The following is a 23,751-nucleotide window of genomic DNA, read 5'->3' on the forward strand; positions in this document are numbered from 1 at the left end:
GGGATACAAACATTATTTCCTGCCAAGACACCCCCAAGGCCTTAGTTCCACATGAGTAGCCTGACATTTGGCTGTCAGTTGTGGCACACAGGCAGTCGTGGTCACTGGACCAGGGTCTCAGTCCCGCGGACCTCAGCCTCCGGTCTTAGGACAGGAGGGCTTGGACCCGAAATAGCACCCTATTCCCTATGTAGTGCACCACCTTTTGACCAGGGCCCGTAGTGCACTGATCAAAAGTAGTGCACTATGGAACCGGGTGCCCTTTGAGATACAGAAGAGGACTTGCTGATTCTCACCCTAGAATTAAATCTGTTGAGACAGTGTCCTTTTTGACACTTCGGGGTGCTAACTGGGAAGTTAAGTAAGAGAACTAGGCCTACTACTTGGTATTGTCCCCTGTCTAACCTTTGACATCCAAGACTCCAGTCACGCTGTTCCTTCATTTAGCTTGGGTGCCGTGGGTTTGTGTGACAGAAATGAGGATATTATGAATGGACTATCAACACAACCAAGTGCATTGATGGAGTTTGATGCAAGAGAGACAAAGTACGTTCAGACATTTGGGGCGGATTCTCAGGGCAAAGATTTAGCCTAGTTCTGGATTAAAAGCATGGACAATGTAATATCTCCATGAAATCAAATCAAATTGTATTAGTCACATGCGCCAACAGGTGTAAACTTAACCATGAAAATGTTTACTTTACGAGCCATTTTCAATAACACAAAGGGATTCAAATGACAAGTTGCTTCATTGTCCAGGACTAAACTTAATCTGTGACCGGGAAACTGTCTCTTAATAAATTAAATTACCTTGACAAGGACAATACTTGAAAGGTTGATTGAGGTCTATGGTCGAGCTGGACTCGACTCGCATGGAAGCCATGAATTTGAAGGACTCCCTGATTAGAGGTTATTTCATCTTAAAGTGCCTGAAGGATGTGTGAAGTACCTACAGACTGAGTCAATGCAGGTATTTCCCTAGAGACCTGGAAAGTGTTGGTGTCCCACAAACATACCTGATTAATCCTTTGATGGGGATTAGACTATGTTGGAGAGATTTCCAGTATTCTATATAAAGACATATAGGATTCACCATTAGATAAATTAGAAACGGTATAAGCAAACCACATCTAGACTGCATGTCCTTTTAAGATTGTCTGAATGTGAAGTAAAACAAATTGAGGTAACTGCTGTGCTTTAAAATAGCAGTCTACCACCATCAAACCTTCTATCACTCTACATTAGCAACATCCTCCAGAAATGCAAGATGATTTTAAGACTGTGAACACCCACGGTTAATTCGAATTTTAACTCACACCATCAGGGAAACTGTAAAGGGTCCATCAAATGAAGACTGTGAGCAAAATCTGTCTTAATATCTGTTAATAAATAATGCATAAAATATGGTTGTATTTATTGTATTATTGTGTAACAATTTTAACGGTGTGGGAGGAATACTGTTTGGCCGTGTCTCAAGAATATTTGGATGCTGTACAGTGTTTATTGAATAAGGCCCTTTGTCAGGTTGTGTCCCAAAGCTTTAAAAAAGCTTGATTTGAAAAGGCAAATATTTATCCTTCATAGTAACTTTGTTTAACATAGTTCTTCCTCCCCACCATGAGAGCATATACAGTGTCTTCAGACCGTATTCACACCCTTTGACCATACTTTGTTGTGTTACAGCCTGAATTTAAAATGGACAAAATTGAGATTTTGCATCACTGGCCTACACACAATAACCCATAATGTCAAAGTGGAATTATGTTTTTAGATATTCTTACAAATTCATAAAACATTTCATTCTGAAATGCCTTGAGTCAATAATAATTACATCTTTTTGTTATGTATGGCAAGCCTAAATAAATTCAGGAGTAAAACTTTGCTTAACAAGTCACATAATAAGTTGCATGGACTCACTCTGTGCGTAATAATAGTGTTTAACATGATTTTTTAAATGACTACCTCATATCTGTACCCACATATATAATTATCTGTAAGGCCCCTCAGTCGAGCAGTGAATTTCAAACACAGATTCAACCACAAAGACAAGGGAGGTATTCCAATGCCTTGCAAAGAAGGGAACCTATTGGTAGATGGGTAAAAATAACAAAAGCAGACATTGAAAATACCTTTGACCATGGTCAAGTTATTAATTGGACTTTGGATGGTGTATCAATACACCCAGTCACTACAAAGATACAGGCGTACTTCCTAACTCAGTTGCTGGAGAGGGAGGAAACCACTCAGCGATTTCACCATAAGGTCAATGGTGACATTAAAACAGTTACAGAGTTTAATGGCTGTGAAAGGAGAAAACTGAGGACGAATCAACAACATTGTTGTTACTCCACAATATTAACCTAAATGACAGAGTGAAAATAATGCAGTCTGCACAGAATTAAATAAAATAGCCCAAAACATTCATCCTAAAGTAAAACAGCAAATAACAGCATATGTGGCAAATCATTTAATTGTATGTCCTGAATACAAAGTGTTATGTTTTAAGGGCAAATCCAACACAACACATCACTGAGCACCACTCTTCATATTTTCAAGCATGCTGGTGGCTGCATCATGTTATGGGTATGCTTGTCAACGGCAAGGACTGGGGAGTTTGTTTAGGATAAAAAAGAAATGGAATGGAGCCAAGCACAGGCAAAATCCTAGAGGAAAACCTGGTTCACTCTGCTTTCCAACAGATACCAGGAGACAAATTCACCTTTCAGCGGGACAATAACGTAAAACACAAGGCCATTGAATTAAAGTTTCTTACCAAGATGCCATTGAATGTTTCTGAGTGACCTAGTTACAGTTTTTACTTAAATCGTCTTGAAAAACTATGGCAAGACTTGAATATGTCTGTCTAGCTATGATCAACAACAACTAGACAGAGCTTGAATAATAAAAATAATAAAATAAAGTGCAAATATTGTACAATCCAAGTGTGCAAAGCTCTTAGAGACTTTCCCAGAAAGACTCACAGCTGTAATCACTGCCAAAGGTGACTAACATATATGGACTCAGGGGTGTGAACACTTATGTAAATGAAACATTTATGTATTGTATTTTCAATAAATGTGCAAATATTTTTAAAAACATGTTTTCTCTTTGTCATTATGGGCAATTGTGTGTTCAGGCTGTAACACAACAAAATGCGGAAGAAGTCAATGGGTATGAAAACTTTCGGAAGGCACTGTATGTCAAAAGGGCAAACATCGGTTCAGAATATTGTAAAAAATAAAAAGTATATATATATATATATATATATATATATGTATACATATATATTTATACAGTACCAGTCAAAAGTTTGGACACACCTACTCATTCAAGGGTTTTTCTTAATTTGAAATATTTTCTACATTTTAGAATAATAGTGAATACATCAAAACTGTGAAATGACACATATGGAATCATGTAATAACCAAAAAAGTGTTAAACAAATCAAAATATATTTTATATTTGAGGTTCTCAAAGTAGCCACCCTTTGCCTTGATGACAGCTTTACCCATTCTTGGCATTCTCTCAACCAGCTTCATGAGGTAGTCACCTGGAAACCATTTCAATTAACAGGTGTGCCTTGTTAAAAGTTAAATTGTGGAATTTCTTTCCTTCTTAATGCATTTGAGCCAATCAGTTGTGTTGTGACAAGGTAGGGGTGGTACACAGAAGATAGTCCTATTTGGTAAAATACCAAGTCCATATTATGTAAAGAACAGCTCAAATAAGCAAAGAGAAATGACCGTCCATCATTACTTTAAGACATGAAAGTCAGTCAATCCAGAACATTTCAACAACACTTTCTTCAAGTGCAGTCACAAAAACCCTCAAGCGCTGTGATGAAACTGGCTCTCATGAGGACCGCCACAGGAAAGGAAGACCAAGAGTTACCTCTGCTGCAGAGGATAAGTTCATTAGATTTACCAGCCTCAGAAATTGCAGCACAAATCAATGCTTTAGAGTTCAAGTAACAGACACATCTCAACACCAATTGTTCAGAGGAGACTGCGTGAATCAGGCCTTCATGGTCAAATTGCTGCAAATAAACCATTACTAAAGGACACTATTAAGAAGAAGAGACTTGCTTGGGCCAAGAAACACCAGCAGAGGACATTAGACCGGTGGAAAACTGGCCTTTGGTCTGATGAGTTCAAATCTGAGATTTTTGGTTCTAACCGCCGTGTCTTTGTGAGACGCAGAGTAGGTGACTGGATGATCTCTGCATGTTTGTTTCCCACCGTGAAGCATGAAGGAGGTGTGATGGTGGTTTGCTGGTGACACTGTCAGTGATTTATTTAGAATTCAAGGCACAGTTAACTAGCATGGCTACCACAGCATTCTGCAGCGATACGCCATCCCATCTGGTTTACGCTTAGTGGGACTATCATTTGTTTTTCAACAGGACAATGACCCAACACACCTCCGGGCTGTGTAAGGGCTATTTGACCAAGAAGGAGAGTGATGGAGTGCTGACTTGGCCTCCACAATTTACAACCTCAACCCAAGAAAATAAAATCTCTTGAATGAGTAGGTGTCCAAACTTTTGACTGCACATATATAGTGAACCAAAATATAAACACAACATGAAACAATTTCAAAGATTATAAAGTTCCAGATCATATAAAGAAATCAGTCAATTGAAATAAATCCATTAGGCCCTAATCTATGGATTTCACAACTGGGAATACAAATCTGCATCTGTTGGTCACAGAAACCTTAAAAAAAAGGTAGGGGCGTGGATCAGAAAACCATTATCTGGTATGATCACCGTTTGCCTCATGCAGCGTGACACATCTCCTTCACAAAGAGCTGATCAGAAAGTTGATTGTGGCCTGTGGAATGTTGTCCCACTCCGATTCAATGGCTGTGCAAAGTTGCTGGATATTGGCGGGAATTAGAACACACTGTCGTACATGTCGATCCAGAGCATCCTAAATATGCTCAACGGGTGACCTGTCTGGTGAGTACGCAGGCCATAGAAGAACTGGGACATTTTCAGCTTCCAGGAATTGTGTACAGAACCTTGCTACATGGGGCCATGCATGATCATGCTGAAACATGAGGTCACGGTGGCGGATTAATTGCACAACAATAGGCCTCAGGATCTCATCACAGTATCTCTGTGCATTCAAATTGCCATCTATAAATGTGTTTTTGTCTGTAGCTTATGTCTGCCCATAACCACCATGGGGCACTCTGTTCACGTTGACATCAGCTAACCGCTCGCCCACACAACGCCATACACTTGGTATGTGGTTGTGAGGCCGGTTGAAGATTCTCTTCAACAACGTTGGAGGCGACTTGTGGTAGAGATATTAACATTCAATTATCTGGCAACAGCTCTGGTGTACATTCCTGCAGTCAGCATGCCAATTGCACACTCCCTGACTGTAAGTCGCTCTGGATAAGAGAGTCTGCTAAATGACTCAAATGTAAATGTCATATTTAGCCTGCATGTAAAATAATGGCATTTTGAAAATGCACAAATGTGTTTTAGTGAAGTTATGCTTGATAAGAAAAAAACACTAGATGCATAAATTACCAGATTGCAGGATAGAGGGTAACAGATGTCATATTTAATGTCACAAACATATCACATGTCATTCAATATATCAAGCAAAGCAAAACCTAATTAAATGTGAAAACAAAATACACAATTAACCATCTAAAATGTTGGATTCATGTTCTACTTAACTTATATCTAATTTCCCTCACAAAAATAATGAATGCTTGTTTTTATATAATGTAAACACTATCCACATTTCTAGACACAATTCAAAACACATGGTAGAGAAAAAGCAACTTAATTTGACATAATCAACATAATTCTGTCTTGAAAGGCATGGTGGGGTGGGGATTTACAATTCTTCCTCCGTGGTAGATAGTTAGGTAGTCTCTTCCTCACTCCCGATGGACCAGGACAAACAGACCGAGCAGGAAGAGAACAGCGTACTGGGAAGGGGAAGAACAACAAAATATTAGTATCCCTGTTCCGATGATCTGAAACCAGCTGCTTTCCGTCTGCCAGTTGCTCTCCCACTGTTTAGTGTCTGGCTGCTGGTCAGGCTCTCTAACCTTTAGAGTACCTGCATAACGCTCCTAATAAGGCCGAATTTAGTAAACAATTCATAAAACCTTAAGTGATTTTCCTTCTAGTGATGACGATGTAAAATATCTTACCTTGAATTTGGGATAGTCATTCATCAGAATGGTAACGATTCCGATGTATGGCACAAACCTGCAGACAAAATTGACATTCAACATCAGATGACATGTTCATGACAATGTCATGTCTCTGTTATGATGTACAATTCAAGTAAATTATTACCTAACATTACATCTTCAATAGTTAAATACAGTGGTGGGAAAAGTACTCAATTGTAGTACTTGAGTAAAAGTAAAGATACCTTAGAAAATGACAAGTAAAAGTCACCCAGTAAAATACTACTTGAGTAAAAGTCAAAAAGTATTTGGTTTTAAATATATTTAAGTATCAAAAGTAAATGGAATTGCTAAAACGTACTAAAGAATCAAAAGTCAAAGCATAAATCCTTTCAAATTCCTTATATTAAGCAAATCAGACGGCAACATTTTCGATATACGGATAGCCAGGGGCACACTAACACTCAGACATAATTTACAAATGAAGCATTTGTGATCAGTGGCAGCAGTGATGACCTGGGATGTTCTCTTGATAAGTGTGTGAATTGAAAAATGTTTGGGTGTCAGGGAAAATGTATGGAGTAAAAAAGTACATTATTTTCTTTAGGAATGTCCCAGGCACTCTCATTTGTTGACTTCTGTAATTGAAAAAGCCTTGGTTTCATGCATGTCAACATCAGAAGCCTCCTCCCTAAGTTTGTTTTACTCACTGCTTTAGCACATTCCGCCAACCCTGATGTCCTTGCCGTGTCTGAATCCTGGCTTAGGAAGGCCACCAAAAATTATGAGATGTCCATACCCAACTACAACATTTTCCGTCAAGATAGAACTGCCAAAGGGGGAGGAGTTGCAATCTACTGCAGAGATAGCTTACAAAGTTCTGTCATACTTTTCTCTTACCGTTGCCGCCTGTTATAGACCCCCCTCAGCTCCCAGCTGTGCCCAGGACACCATATGTGAATTGATTGCCCCTCATCTATCTTCAGAGTTCGTTCTGTTAGGTGACCTAAACTGGGATATGCCCAACACCCCGGCAGTCCCACAAGCTAAGCTTGATGTCCTCAATCTCACACAAATCATCAAGGAACCCACCAGGTACAACCCTAAATCTGTAAACATGGGCACCCTCATAGATATTATCCTGACCAACTTGCCCTCCAAATACACCTCTGCTGTTTTCAATCAGGATCTCAGCGATCACTGCCTCATTGCCTGCATCCTCTATGGGTCCACGGTCAAACGACCACCCCTCATGACTGTCAAACGCTCCCTAAAACACTTCTGCGAGCAGGCCATTCTAATTGACTTGGCCCGGGTATCCTGGAAGGATATTGACCTCATCCCGTCAGTCGAGGATGCCTGGTCGTTCTTAAAAAGTAATTTCCTCACCATCTTAAATAAGCATGCCCCTAAGAACAGATATAGCCCTTGGTTCACTCCAGACCTGACTGCCCTTGAACAGCACAAAAACATCCTGTGGCGGACTGCAATAGCATTGAATAGTACCCGCGATATGCAACTGTTCAGGGAAGTCAGGAAAGCAAAGGCTAGCTTTTTCAAAACAGAAATTTGCATCCTGTAGCTCTAACTCCAAAAAGGTTTGGGACACTAAAGTCCACAGAGAACAATAGCACCTCCTCCCAGCTGCCCACTGCTCTGAGTCTAGGTAACACGGTCACCACCGATAAATCCATGATAATCGAAAATTTCAATAAGAATCTCTCTTCGGCTGGCCATGCTTTCCTCCTGGCTACCCCAGCCCCGGCTAACAGCTCTGTCCCCCCCGCAGCTACTTGCCCAAGCCTCCCCAGCTTCTCCTTCACCCAAATCCAGATTGCAGATGTTCTGAAAGAGCTGAAAAACCTGGACAAATCAGCTGGGCTAGACAACCTGGACCCTCTATTTCTAAAATTAACTGCCACCATTGCTGCAACCCCTACTACTAGTCTGTTCAACCTCTTTCGTATCGTCCGAGATCACTAAAGATTGGAAAGCTGCCGTGGTCATCCTCCTCTTCAAAGGGGGTGACACTCTAGACCCAAACCCTTATAGACCTATATCCATCCTGCCCTGCCTCTCTAAAGTCTTCGAAAGCCAAGTCAATAAACAGATCATTGACCATTTCGAATCCCACCGTACCTTCTCCGCTGTGCAATCCAGTTTCCGAGCAGGTCACTGGTGCACCTCAGCCACGCTCAAGGTACTAAACGGTATCATAACTGCCAACGATAAAATACAGTATTGTGCAGCCGTCTTCATCGACTTGGCCAAGGCTTTCGAACTCTGTCAATCACCGTATTCTTATCGGCAGACTCAATAGCCTTGGTTTCTCAAATGACTACCTCACCTGGTTCACCAACTACTTCGCAGACAGAGTTCAGTGTGTCAAATCTGAGGGCCTGTTGTCCGGACCTCTGGTAGTCTCTATGGGGGTACCACAGGGTTCAATTCTCGGGCCGACTCTTTTCTCGGTATATATCAATGATGTCGCTCTTGCTGCGGGTGATTCCTTAATCCACCTCTACGCAGACGACACCATTCTTTATATATCTGGCCCTTCTTTGGACACTGTGTTAACTAACCTCCAAACGAGCTTCAATGCCATACAACGCTCCTTCCGTGGCCTACAAATGCTCTTAAACGCTAGTAACACCAAATGCATGCTTTTCAACCGTTCGCTGCCCGCTCCCGTCCGCCCGACTAGCATCACTACCCTGGACGGTTGTGACCTAGAATATGTGGACAACTACAAATACCTAAGTGTCTGGCTAGACTGTAAACTCTCCTTCCAGACTCATATTAAACATCTCCAATACAAAATCTAATCTAGAACCAGCTTTCTATTTCGCAACAAAGCCTCCGTCACTCACGCCGCCAAACTTACCCTAGTAAAACCGATTATCCTACCGATCCTCGACTTCAGCGATGTCATCTACAAAATAGCTTCCAATATTCTACTCAGCAAATTGGATGTAATCTATCACAGTACCATCCGTTTTGTTACTAAAGCGCCTTATACTACCCACCACTGGGACCTGTATGCTCTAGTCGGCTGGCCCTCGCTACATATTCGTTGCCAGACCCACTGGCTCCAGGTCATCTACAAGTCTATGCTAGGTAAAGCTCTGCCTTATCTCAGCTCACTGGTCACAATATTAACATCCACCCATAGCACTCGCTCCAGCAGGTATATCTCACTGGTCATCCCCAAAGCCAACACCTCCTTTGGCCGCCTTTCCTTCCAGTTCTCTGCTGCCAGTGACTGGAACGAATTGCAAAAAAATCTCTGAAGCCTTATATTTCCCTCATCAACTTTAAACATCAGCTATCTGAGCTGCTAACCGATCACTGCAGCTGTACATAGTCCATCTGTAAATAGCCCACCCAATCTACCTACCTCATCCACATATTGTTATTTACTTTTCTGCTCTTTTGCACACCAGTATCTCTACTTGCATATCATTATCTGTTCATTTATCACTCCAGTGTTAATCTGCTAAATTGTAATTATTTCGCTACTATGGCCTATTTATTGCACGCCATTTTCCCATACTGTATAGACTTTATTTTTTTCTATTGTGTAATTGACTGTACTCTTGTTTATTCCATGTGTAACTCTGTGTTGTTGTTTGTGTCGCACTGCTTTGCTTTATCTTGGCTAGGTCACAGTTGTAAATGAGAACTTGTTCTCAACTAGCTTACCTGGTTAAATAAAGGCGAAATAAAAAGCAAAATAAAAATGTAGTGAAGTAAAAGTTCACCAAAAACAAATAGTAAAGCCAACTACAGACACACAAAAAACAACACCTTAGGTAGTACTTTAAAGTATGTTCACAACTGGTTAAATACTTGAGAAGGGTTAAAGCAAAAAATGTGACTGAAACTAGTCTGGGGCCAAGTTAACCTGCCCTTTCATGTCAGAAAGTCATGGCCGTCATGCTTTCAGGGAAAGAGGATAATTGTGTACATGTATTAGACCTAAACTGCGAGTTTGACCAATTCCCCCTTCCTTAGGGGGTCCGGGGTCCACCCTGGGATAATTTGTCAGTAGAAGACTGAAAAGCTCAGTTCTGGTGACTTTTTTAAAGGGACATTCTACTCCAAAATGAAAATAGAATTATGCTGAAACCATTTTAAATTAAATTACCACCTCCAGAAATGTGTCCGATAAAATATTGGTAAAATCATATTGGATTTGCTATATTGCATATAGCCTATGCATGGTGTATATTATCAGATATGCTACAAGCAATATCACCTGTAGCCCAACTGATGCAGCATAGTGACTATAAAATGTACATAGGCTGAAGCATGGAGTTTGTCCATCTGCATTTACCCATTGGACACAACATCCTGATCGTTATTAATAACTATACTTTAATTATAAATATACTGTATATCAATAAATTATTATTCACTAGAAAATGTTTGATATTTTGGTTTCTATTACAAACGGTCATTGTCCATTTAAGACACCGTTGCCCCTTTTAGAGCGGTTGCATTTTGATTCAGAGTCTTTTCGGTCAGCCGGATCATTTGGCTCCTTTCACCTAAAAGAGCTTCTCATTTGGCTCCCAAGCAGCTCCTCATCAGTAGTGCTTAGAAATTTACATAAAACCATGAAAAATGGTCAACCCTTAATTTAAAGCCTAAAATGTTACCTACCATTATGTCAGTTCGTGAAATTTGAATTCAAATACATTTTTACCTGACCAAATTATTAGATGGCTTGCAAAAAATAAAAGGACAAAAAAATGTAAAGCACTGAAAAATATTGCGTAGTGCAGAATGAGGGTCTCTCCTCACAGTATGGTTCCTGCACTGAGGAATTACCATCTTCAGAGAATATTTGTTATAATTTATCTGCAGATAGTTCATGTCTGGAGATCAAAAAGCAGCAGTATGCACATCAGGGAGTCAAATAAACAGGGGGGAAAAAATAGCAAAAAAGAACCTAATCCTTTAAAAAAAAAGCAGTTTGTTCGCAAACTACACATCACTACTTTGCGCAGAAGTGCCTAAACCATGCTCTGTTGTAACCATAGCATTTCTAAAATGATGCCACTCGCATAATTGAAGGAGTAGAAAAATAAACGTGATAGCAATGGAAAACTGGGATACTTCTCTTAAATAAATAAAAAATAAAAAAAGGCCAAACCCACTTTCAAAATACATTTGCCAAAACTGCTCTCGGACCTTGAATGCGCCTCGAGTGTAGGGATGTGACAAATGGAAAAAATGTCTGAAATCCGTCACTGTGATGGAGAACTTTAAACCATGCTTGAGCCCTTCCACTTTACAGGCTAGATGAGCGCAGACTCATGTTCAGTTTAATTTTGCACTAAATAATATCTCAAGGGAAATGGTATCATATAGATGTGATGAGACTGAAGTCATACAGCAGACTAAGCCTAGTATCACTCTGGTGGAATGAGATAAATGCTCACCCTCTGGCTCGTCCCACCACGTCTTTCTTCTCTAGCCAGTGCTGTCCCGGCTTGTACAGCCCTCTGTCATCTACAGAGTTGTTGTCACCTTTGGTCAGGAACTTGATTTCGCCATTTTCCCTGGAGATAAACATTTAGATTTAGTTTGGATGTCATACATCGATTTCCTGGCCCCAGAGCGGCTTATGAAGTTGCTCTGACAATTACATTTATTCAGTTACCCAGCATATATTTAAAAAACATATACGAGGTAAGAAATATTACAGAATATTTAGAGCCTAGTTTGAGTGTTATGCAGCAATACAAACTTTTTTTTTTGGGGGGGGGGAGTAGGCCTTCTTAAACTTGTAACACACAAAGAACTATCCCGAGAGAGAACTAGTGCATTTCAATAACTACAGAAACATAATAGACTGACTTTTCATGAATCTTTAGTACTCTGTGTACTATGGGGATCTCTCTGCCCTCTATCCTGAAGACCACAATCTCTCCGACTCTGATGGGGTCCTCGACCCGGTTTGTCAGGAACAGAAGGTCTCCTCGATGGAAAGCAGGCTCCATACTTCCACTGAAACCAAGGACATGTTACAGTCAAGGATAGACAGGTTACTAAAAATTAGCAGATGCGCTTCAGACAAACAGCAGGTATGTTGGTGCTACACTTTGGTTGTGAAAGTGGCAAATTTCCCCTTACTATGTAAAGCGCTTTGAGTGTATTGAAAAGCACCCCATCTACATAAATCCAACACCAATGCTTTACCTGAGGACGACAACAATAGGGCTCTCGCTGCCTGTCACGACCATCAGTCCTTTCCAGATCATCAGGGCTGAGGACACTATCATACCAAAATTAAGCACCTGGTAGTAGAGCTGAAAACAAATAAGACAGGTTATCAGGTTGAGACGAGGATAAGCTAGTGTTCGCTTATAACAACTTCATAAAAACTATATCTACCAACAGCTGGTCCTGGGGACTAACAAGGTATGCAGGCTTTTGTCCCAACCCAGTACTAATACATATGTTTCAGTTAATAAAGGGTTTGGTGATCAGCAGAATCTAGTAGAAACTTGTAACTTAGGCTGGAATAAAAGTCTGCACACTTTGTAGGTCCTCAGCGCCAGGTTTGAAGAAGACTGAAGTAACACCATATTTAGGCAGAGGAAATTGTACTGGCTAAAGCTACATTGATTTTGCAAGGTTGTTAGCTATTAATTTTGACAACCCAGTTTACCATGCATGTTCAGTAGGCGATGTAACGTATATAACTAGCAGGGTCATTTTCTTTATACATGATTAAGACCACACGGAAAGCTGGGTAGCTAGTTAGCGTAGACGACTTGACATTTTAGGCAACGTGCTATTAACCAGCCGGCTAATGTTGCTAGCATAACTAGATAGCTAGCTAACTAGCCTTGGGAGAATCAGTCACATTCACACAACATCAAAAACAATATTATCGTACATACCTGGCGCTTATTCATCCGCCGCACATCATCAAGGAAATCTAAAGACAACATCGTCCCAGTAATGAGTTTATAAAATTACCTAAATTAAATAAAAACCAGTGATCGATACATAAAAAGCGAACATATGGGTGAACGTCCGAGAAACTTGCATCCAAATCTTCCGGGTACACTCAGCCGGAAGTTCCGCCCACATTCAAAATATTTTGTCGAGGTGTCGCTTCGCGATACGGGGGCTGGCAGACAGAAGGTTTGGATATGCAAATAAGAGCTTTCATTCACTTACGTAGTGAACACCCGATTCAATTGCAATCAGTCGATCTAATCGACAACTATCATTAGAAATCAAGCGATATGAATCAGACAGTGGGGCGCCGCCTGCAATGAATGTATGAAAACTCTAAAACCATAAAAACTATGATGTCTGAAATATAACAAAACAAGAGAGAACTTTCTACAGGCTGGCACACGTTATTATAACATTCACCAGAGAGACAATCACTAGGAAGATTGCTATGTATTGGCCAATGAGAGGCTTTGAAGCCACCAGCCTGCCATATTGTAAGAGACAATTAAATCCACCAGCACAGAGAGAAAATTCTTCACCTGTGACCTAAAGAGAGAATACCCTCATCCAGTGACCTACTGACAGGTCCCATCATCTCTCTCTGACTGAGCAGGGTTTCTGTCACAGGACAGAGGGAGGGAGGCAGGGTAGTAGAGGAAGGCCAAGGGTAGGAGGAACAGCCAGAAACATTGCACCACTTATAGCTATACTGAAGAAAAATATAAACACAACATGTGACAATTTCAACGATTTTACTGAGTTACAGTTGATATAAGGAAATCGGTCAATTGAAATCAATTCATTAGGACTTAATCTATTTATTTCACATGACTGGGCATAGACCCACCCACCGAGGAGCCAGGCCCAGCCAATCAGAATGAGTTTTTCCCCATACTAGGGCTTCATTACAGACAGAAAAACTCCTTTCATCAGCTGTCTGCGTGGCTGGTCTCAGACGATCCCACTGGTGAAGAAGCCAGATGTGGAGGTCCTGGGCTGGCATGATTACACATTGTCTGTGGTTGTGAGGACGGTTGGATGTACTTCCAAATTCTCAAAAATGATGTTGGAGGCAGCTTATGGTAGAGAAATTAACATTAAATTCTCTGGCAAAAGCTCTGGTGGACATTCCTGCAGTCAGCATGCCAATTGCACACTCCCTCAAAATTGAGACATCTGTGGCATTGTATTGTGTGACAAAACTGCACATTTTAGAGTGGCCTTTTATTGTCCCTATCACAAGGTGCATCTGTGTAATGATCATGCTGTTTAATCAGCTTCTTGATATGACACACCTGTCAGGTGGATGGATTATCTTGACAGAGGAGAAATACTCACTAAAAAGGATGTAAACAAATTTGTTCACAACATTTTGGGGATCTTGTTGGGTTTACATGTATTTATATTTTGGTTCAGTATAATTGCCATCAGCACTTCTGATTTGAGCAGTTCATTGACATTGACACACAACTCTAAGGAAATGAGAGATGTGGACACAGAATATTGCGGGTCCCCAGTGCTTAATAGCTAGAGGAATTTCTTAATCTTAGTTTTATTTTAACCCAGCACCGGGATTCTCATGTGTGGAATGTGCATAACACATTATTTTTCTTCATCAACACACAAGTCTGCCTTGTGTGTGTGAGAGTGTGCATCTGCGTGCATTGAGTTTGCATGTGTGTGTGTGTGTGTGTGTGTGTGTGTGTGTGTGTGTGTGTGTGTGTGTGTGTGTGTGTGTGTGTGTGCGTACCTGACACCTGCAGTTGACACACAGATCTGACTCGTAGGGTCCACATGGTGTTCCATCCATCACTCTCTCTGCGGGGAATCTCTCCCCACAGGGGAATAGAACAGGGCATACGGCTTCTCTACAGAGGGAACACAAAGGGGGATAATGATGGGGGAACAGAACAGGGCACACGGCTTCTCTACAGAGGGAACACACAGGGGGTTAATGATGGGGGAACAGAACAGGGCACACAGCTTCTCTACAGAGGGAACACAAAGGGGGATAATGATGGGGGAACAGAACAGGGCACACAGCTTCTCTACAGAGGGAACACACAGGGGGATAATAGCCTAGCGCAGTGGTCACCAGCCAGTCATTCGTGATCGTCTTGTTGATCTCCAAGGGATTCCTAGTCGATCACCAAACATTTCTGTAAAAAACCCAACGATAAAGCCTTGCATTCCAACGTCTTTTATTTGTTTCGGACTGTCGGCTGTAGGTGCACTTGATTCAGCTCTGGGAAGGCAAAGTGTTCCCATTTTGAACCATTCCATGTGTCTGAAGGTAGAAGGTAACTGAAGGTAACTGTTGGCCAATAAGATAGCTCAGATCCCCTTGTCTGCAGTTTCCTCGCGCCATAGACAGTAAAAAGAAGCCTTGAACACACAGGAAAGTTGATAATGTAAGATTTCAACACTTTTCAAACGTACATCTCTAAACGTACTAAAGTACATCTCCATCTAATTGTCGCATCGTGGATAACTGTAGCATTTTAGCAAAGCCTAACCCTTTTCCTAACCATAATAACCTAATTCTCTTAACCTGCTGCGTTAATTCTAATAACCTGATGCGTTAATTCTCCTAACCTGCTGCATTATTTCTCCTAACCTGCTGCATTAATTTTCCTAACCTGCTGCGTTAATTGTAATAAACTGCTAGGTTAGTTCTCCTAACCTGCTGTGTTAATTCTCCTAACCTTCTGCATTAATTCTAATTAACTTCTGCATGAATTCTAATAAACTGCTGCGTTAATTGTCCTAACCTGCTGCATTAGTTCTCCTAACCTGCTGCGTTAGTTCTCCTAACCTGCTGTATTAGTTCTCCTAACCTGCTGCGTTACTTCTCCTAACTTGCTGTGTTAATTCTCCTAACCTGCTGCATTAATTCTAATAAACTGCTGTGTTAATTCTCCTAACCTGCTGCGTTAGTTCTCCTAACCTGCTGCGTTAGTTCTCCTAACCTGCTGCGTTAGTTCTCCTAACCTCCTACGTCAAGTCACTACTGTCTGTATCTGTACTCCATCTAGCCACAAATGTAGAAGCTGTCATTTTCGAGAAACCATCAATATTACAACAGCAGGACGCGATCGAACCTGGTTATATCTAAACGACATTGGTCAGATTTTTGCAACAAATTCACCAATCACGTTAGGTAGCCTAGCAGTTAGAGAAGCAAGCCAGCAACAGGAGGGTTGCCAGTTAGAATTCCCAGTCTGATAGGACAAAATCTGGTGGGAATTTTAGATTCCATTGCCTTCTGTTGTGCCCTTGAGCAAGGCACATAACAACTGTTTTACGGGCTCCTAGTGTGGCAGCCCTCTGGTCCAATCTGTATATATACCAGTATGTGTGTCTTTTGGGGGGGTTGGGATAAAGCAGAAGTCACGTTTCAGTTGGACCTTGAGTACAATTGACGAATAAAGTAATCTTAATCTTAATCATCTTCATCTTTGTTTTGTATTCCCATTGTGATTGGTCTCTGAAAACTAAGAGCACGTTTTTGAAATAGATTAAATCCTCCTACAATTTGCCATCTGTAAGCCATGATGAAGACTGATGTGGCAAAAAGCCTTGGTTTTACCAATAATGAAGCGTTTTATCAACTTCCACTGCCCTCCAAGAGAGTTGCTGATATTCTTTTCATGTTCAGGTTGCTTCTCAATTCATGCACCTTGTTTGGAGAGCGAGGTAGTGGCAGTGTTACCTTGCTAGGAACCATAGCAGGTCAGGGAGCCTGTTCGTCTTGTGTGTATGAGTATAAAAATGTTTTTAAACTCTAGCCTAATCATGATTTTGAAAATGAGTCTGACCTTGTTGTCCGTCCAGGACCAGGAAAGTGTTATTAGGCTGTGTGGGTGATGTCATGTTTCAGATGTAAGGCTACAGCCACTGTTTCTGTGCTCTAATATCGATTCTGTCTGTTATTCATGCATCAGCATCAAGCATCCATCCTCATCATCTTGACAAGAGCCTGTACAGGTGGCTTGTGTTGTGTCAATTCCCAGAATGAACTATTGGGTTTGTTCTTCTTTATTTGCAGTGAACTGTGTGGCTGTGGGAGTTACTCACGTTTCAGATGGCTTATTGTACATCACAATGCATTGTATCACTAAACAAACCCAGGCACATTAGGCTAACTGATACTGTCACTGAGCAAATAGTTTTTGTCATGTGTTCAGTCAAATTTCAGAGGGGAAGTACATTTGAATGAAAAGATGAGTCATACGATTGTCAGAACTGCCTGATTTCTTTTCATGTTGACAATTATTATGATTCATGGATATTTTAAGCCTCTGTCAATGTTTGACCAATACTGCAACTGTGTAGCCTATCATTAATGTAGGTTACATGACAACAAGCACAGATCTACTGTCTTGTACAACATAATGAAAACCCTCATACAATTCCAGATATAGGTTTGCGAGTTATGGTGGCGCCCCAGCAATCACGTCACACTAAAAAGCTAGTATCCAGGGGGGCTGGTTAAGGATTCCTTTAGAAGGAAACTGACCCCATTAGTTGGTTGTTTAAGCATTGATGGTTTTAGCTTTGACATATTTTGTTTCTCCAATGTGTTTGGCTCGCCCAGGGAGAGAGCACCAGGCAGAGAGCGCCAGCCAGAGAGCGCCAGGCAGAGAGCGCCAGGGAGAGAGCACCAGGGAGAGAGCGCCAGGCAGAGAGCGCCAGGCAGAGAGTGCCAGGGAGAGAGCGCCAGGCAGATAGCGCCAGGCAGAGAGCGCCAGGCAGAGAGCGCTAGGGAGAGAGCGCTAGGGAGAGAGCGCCAGGCAGAGAGTGAGTCGTGGCTCAAGATCTTCACAAAACACTCACTTGTTCCCACTGTGGATGAGAATAGTAGAGGTCCGTGCTGATAAGGGAAGGTGTTCTTTTGAAATGCCCACACTGTGGTGGTGTCAGTGTGAGCTTGTGAGTGGGTATGACGAAACGCACACACATACACACAAACACACACATACACACAAACACACACACGCGCATACACCACCAGTCCTGCCTTCATAATGGCAGATAAACATCTTTAGAATACAGCATACCAAGTTCTGTTCTCCTCAGAGAGAGCGAGAGAAGCTCAGTCGAAGCTCAGTAGACCAGCCTCAATCTTTCTGATTCAATATGTCTCACCAGCTCTTAGAAATAGATGTATGCCACAGGAGGTTGGTGGTACCTTAATTGGGGAGGACAGGTTTGTGGTGATAGCTGGAGCGGAATCAGTGGAAACACATGGTTTGATGCCATCCCTATTCTCCGTTCCAGACATCCTCCCCTAGATAGTTTGTGTGTATGTATTGATATGTAGGCTACGTGTGCTTTTTGTAAAAACATATTTTTAATGTAGTTCTGTCCTGTAGTGCTGTTGTCTATTAATGTTCTGTATTATGTCATGTTTTGTGTGGACCCCAGGAAGAGTAGCTGCTGCTTTTGCAACAGCTAATGGGGATCCTAATAAAATACCCCAAAATACCAATACCCTCAGCAGCTTCCACTGATGTATACACGTGTTCTATTATCAACTCTTATCAAAATAGCCCAGTAACATTGTTGTTAACACTTATCACTAATAAGGCATTATGGTAATAATGTACATTACTTTAGGCCTATATTACATTACACATCTGAAAACACATAATTAATCAATGAGTCCTTCAATAATTAGGAATTTGTTAAAAAATGATGGTGGATACTTGAAATGTCACATATCATTTTGTGAATCACTTGCTATTGTAATTTTTCTAAATGCTTTGCCCTTTTGGCAAAGGGGCTCCTGAGTGGCGTAGCGGTCTAAGGCACTGCATATCAGTGGTAGAGGCGTCACTACAGACCCTGGTTCAATTCCAGGCTATATCACAACTGTCCGTGATTGGGAGTCCCATAGGGCGGTGCATAATTGGCCCATCATTGTCCAGGTTAGGGTTTGGACAGGGTAGGCTGTCATTGTAAATAAGAATTTGTTCTTAACTGACTTGCCTAGTTAAATAAAGCTTTAATTTTTTTTTAACTCACTGGCATTCAACTTTGTTGAACTTGTTTTTGAAGAGGATCGTGTTGTCATGCTTCCTCTCCGACATATTAACTAGCAGCTGAACGATTGAAGTTTGGAGCTTTGTTGTGAAACTAGAGACCATACATTACTTTTGGTAAGACATCCAGAGGACAGCTCTATAAACTTCTCTCTTTGTGAATGTGCCATTTTTGTGGCAAGTTTTCTATTGTTGTTCCATCTTCATCTTCAGGCCTTCCACCATCTTGTTTCTGGGTATTTCCACACAGCATCAAGATCCAACATAGCTCTTTTATCTGAAGATATTTCCCATAGCATAACACTGAAAAAATCCAAGCTGATCTGGCTCACCTGAAATCCTCCCAGTTGTTGCTACCTCATAGAAAGATTGAATCAGAATACCTAACACTGTTATGTGCATCTACTACAGAAAGAGTGTTGAATGCTGGAATGTCAGTACAATCTCCATTATGTTCTGTTGTATAACTCACATGTACTCAAATAGGGGGTGCTTATTTGTCTTGTTTTGATCTAGCAACCTTTTGGTTTCTGTACCAACACTCTAACAGCTAGGCTACCTGCCGCCCTAAAGCTATCTCACTGTAGGCTATATCACAGGCCAGTCTTTTATACCGTATATACAATATACCGTATATGAACATGCATATACGATTTTTATGACAATGCTTTTTGTCATTCTGTTTCATATAATTTCCACAGCTCCTCAGAAGACGTCATGAATACATCGTTACCAACCACCAACGTATGACTGCTGAAGACTATGAGATATGACCCCAAATTGTAGTGTGGTGGATATTATTTTCTGAGGAGAATATGATGACCAAAAGAACGTTAAATTGTTCAAAGTAGCACGGGCTACATTATCATCTAATTAGTCCGTATTTATGTGATTCTAGCCACATTGAGCCTTTATGCTCTCATGAGAGTGGAACAGCGTGGAGGCAGAGAGATCTGTATCAGAATGTCATCGTTTCCTAAGCACAAGGCATTCTGGGTTTTGGTAGATTACCTCGCCCTTGACAGCCTCAACAGTGGCAGCGGGGACAAAATGGCTGCCTGCGACTTTTGGTGGATTAGAGATAAAAGTTGTTCCAAATGCCATCACTGTACTGTGACATTTAGCAGCCTGTGATGCTTTTCAAATAAATCTGAATAAATGGTTGGGAATTACAATGTCTCTCAGCCAATTACAAATGAACATCACGCACAACAATGTGAGTTTAATAACCGATAGTGTAGCCTAGGCTAATGCCTCTAAAATGTCCTAATCGCTAACTGGTTATAGTTATACACGTGCCACTTTCAACCAGTTAGCAAGTCGGAAACTTCAGAGTTCCAACTAGCACGTGAACGCGGCATATCTATGAAGGATTTGTCCTGGGAGATCACACTCAGTCCTCTTTTTTCATTTGATCAAATGAGATCTCAATGACAATGGACCACCATTGTGTCTCTAATCAGCTGTTTACTTTGTAGTCCTTCTGAATGAGACTGCTACAGGAATTCATGCAACTGTAACATCTGCTTGCCTTGTGTGGCCTAACATGACCTTATTATGGCTTATTATTGTGCATGACTCTTCCGGTCCGTTCACCCTTATGGTTAACATTAGCTCCATATAAATGATTAACATGCTACAATTAACGTAGCCTCTCATATCACATATAACAATTGCCTGAATGGATGAAACGTCATTGACAGATTTGTCCTTTCTATTACTCTCCATAACTCTGATTGTGTCAATGAGTATCCATCAGTCCACAGAGCCCTGGGTCGCTGTGCAGTGTGAAGTCCTGATATTAACTTGAATTTCTGTTTTATTAACTGAAGGGGCAATTATTTATATGTACTACATGTGACGTTTCTATAATTAGTGACTCTCAATATCCACAGTTGCTGTGCCTTGCACTGAATCTCAATCGAAAGATTAGTTTAATTGACTAGAATCAATGCTCGTTAGCTCTCCTCATCAGACACACTCAGTGCAATATGAGGAGCTATTTTAATGTATGATGTCTTTATTCAACAATTTCCTGCTGGAATCTGCTTGGATTAAGGAATGCCTCATTTTGAGTTCCTCTGAGTGGGTCCTGATAGAGAAATGTGATTTGGCTGGCGTCAGTGTTTTTAAGAAGGTTGTACGTTTGAGGGGGATATGTAATAGGGTATGTGAGCACTAAGCAAACTGTAGCATGAATGAGCCTCCTGAGAGATGATTGGTTTTTAATTACCATAGAAATCACTTGACGCCTAATACCCTTAACTGTGAAGGTAGGCTTGTCCTTTCTGTTGAACTATTACTGAATACGGATAGACTGAGTGTAAAGTCTAACTTCCGCATAATATTGTAGTGTTCTTGGAAGTCAGATAATTATGTAGGCTATTTGTAGGGATTTTTCCATCACATTGTTTGACTTGATGGACTTTATGGGAATAGGTTTGATCAAGGAAATGAAGGTTTGGTAGGATTGTATAGGCAGCACACTGTCTGGGTTGGAAAACATGCTCTAGTTACAACCTTGTCCTATCACTGAGATTTAAAGACTTTTCCAGTAAATGATGGTGAGGAAACACCATAGCAGCACTCAACCCAGCATGACTTCTACTCCTGAAACTCTGCTCCCTAAAAGGTGACGAGGAAAAGCAAGGAAACTCTCTAAATTTTCACAAGTCGCATCCTATTCGACCAAATACTCTTCACTCTGTTGACCCTGAGGGAGTTGGGTCAATTAAACCAGGGTGTCGATCGATAGTATGTGGGCAGAATAACAAGACACGTCTGCCATCTACTGTCAGTGCACTCTCCACACTATGCCATTTAACCCAGGCAGGCAGGAGAATGACTGCGTGGGATACTACCCATGCACTCATTTTCCTGCTTGCCTGGGTTAAATGGCATTGTGTGGAGAGTGCAGTTAGCCCTGGATCTCCCTGAGCTGTCATCACCTCTGTCACACTTTCTAACGGCTCCTGAAAGGGCCCTCTTCTTGGCCCCCAACTCCCTCAGCTCCCACCTCTGGACTCTATAGGTCCCAGACCTGAGTCATTGTCGTATCAGGCAGACACTTCCAAGCCAAGACTGTGAAAGACATGAGCCACTAATGAGCCATGATGGATTCAGATATCAATATATCTATTATGTTGTGGGAAGCCTCATCATGAGAGGAGTCTTTTGAAAAGAAGACATAAAGGTTGCCAGTTTGATGCAAAAACTTAAGTGAACTATTTACAAAATAAAAAGCAGATCAGAGCAGATCAGCCTATAGAATGACAATATAGTAGGAAAAACGTATTGAGGAGGAGTCTTATGACATTATGGCTCATTAATATATTCTGTAGGTGATTCAATCATAGATGGGAAATTATGTGGCTTTGTCATGTATTCACCTGAGCCGGGTCTTCTGCTTAGCGAAGGGGAACCTGTTTGAAGTTGATCCTCCTTTTCTTGCGACTTTCAAAGGAATATCCAGCCAATAGATTAGTTTAATATCAACTCCAGTTTTCATAAAGTGTCCTAGATCAGAACTCCTACTCTGAGACACTTTATGAATAAGTGCCCAGAACACCAGCTACTAAAACTCTCAATATTGCTCGGAAACAGCATTGCCATGACACAAATTGAGAACAACTGGTTAGGTTTATGAGAGGACTAGGTAGTGATGCCACCAGTCAGGATACTCTCGATGGTGCAGCTGTAGAACCTTTTGAGGATCTGAGGACCCATGCCCAAACTTTTCAGTCTCCTGATGGGGAATAGGTTTTGTTGTGCCCTCTTCACGACTGTCTTGGTGTGCTTGGACCATGTTCGTTTGTTGGTGATGTGGACACCAAGGAACTTGAATCTCTCAACCTGCTCCACAGCAGCCCCACTGATGAGAATGGGGGCGTGCTCTGTCCTCTTTTTCCTGTAGTCCACAATCATCTCCTTAGTCTTGATCACGTTGAGGGAGAGGTTGTTGTCCTGGCATCACACGGCCAGGTCTCTAACCTCATCCCTATAGACTGTCTCATCGTTGTCGGTGATCAGGCCTACCACTGTTGTGTCATCGGCAAACATGGTGATGGTGTTCGAGTCGTGCCTGGCCATGCAGTCATGAGTGAACAGGGAGTACAGGAGGGGACTGAGCATGCACCCCCGAGTGGCCCCTGTGTTGAGGATCAGCGTGGCGGATGTGTTGTTACCTACCCTTACCACCTGGGAGCGGCCCGTCAGAAAGTCCAGGATCCAGTTGCAGAGGGAGGTGTTTAGTCCCAGGGTACTTAGCTTATTGATAAGCTTTGAGGGCACTATGGTGTTGAACGCTGAGCTATAGCCAATGAATAGCATTCTCACATAGGTGTTCCTTTTGTCCAGGTGGGAAAGGGCAGTGTGGAGAGCAATAGAGATTGCATCATCTGTGGATCTGTTGGGGCGGTATGCAAATTGGGGTCTAGGGTTTCTGGGATGATGGTGTTAATGTGACCCATGACCAGCCTTTCAAAGCACTTTATGGCTACAGACGAGTGCTACGGGTCGGTAGTCATTTAGGCAGGTTACCTTAGTGTTCTTGGGTACAGGCACTATG

At 41.6% G+C, this 23,751-nt stretch overlaps 1 protein-coding gene across 1 annotated transcript; it reads right to left on the reverse strand.

Annotated features, from left to right (window-relative positions):
* Positions 1-5,554: 5,554 nt before the first annotated feature.
* On the reverse strand, positions 5,555-13,758 carry LOC109881533 (signal peptidase complex catalytic subunit SEC11A). Its single transcript, XM_031831277.1, has 6 exons — positions 13,077-13,758; positions 12,370-12,479; positions 12,028-12,177; positions 11,610-11,729; positions 6,181-6,238; positions 5,555-5,952 (listed from the first exon to the last, which is right to left on the reverse strand). Exons 1-6 carry the CDS (start codon positions 13,125-13,127, stop codon positions 5,902-5,904), a joined length of 540 nt encoding a protein of 179 aa, XP_031687137.1. The 5' UTR covers positions 13,128-13,758; the 3' UTR covers positions 5,555-5,901.
* Positions 13,759-23,751: the final 9,993 nt, after the last annotated feature.

The sequence above is a fragment of the Oncorhynchus kisutch genome, linkage group LG8 (genome assembly GCF_002021735.2).
Source record: "Oncorhynchus kisutch isolate 150728-3 linkage group LG8, Okis_V2, whole genome shotgun sequence".
Classification (NCBI taxonomy): Eukaryota; Metazoa; Chordata; class Actinopteri; order Salmoniformes; family Salmonidae; genus Oncorhynchus; species Oncorhynchus kisutch.

Coding starts and splice junctions, on each gene's coding strand:
- LOC109881533 (XM_031831277.1), bottom strand. CDS start 13,127: ATGTTGTCTTTAGATTTCCTTGATGATGTGCGGCGGATGAATAAGCGC. Junction 11,730..12,027: donor GTACTAAAGATTCATGAAAA/GTCAGTCTATTA, acceptor GTTTATCTCCAG/GGAAAATGGCGAAATCAAGT. Junction 6,239..11,609: donor GTGGTGGGACGAGCCAGAGG/GTGAGCATTTAT, acceptor TTTTGTCTGCAG/GTTTGTGCCATACATCGGAA.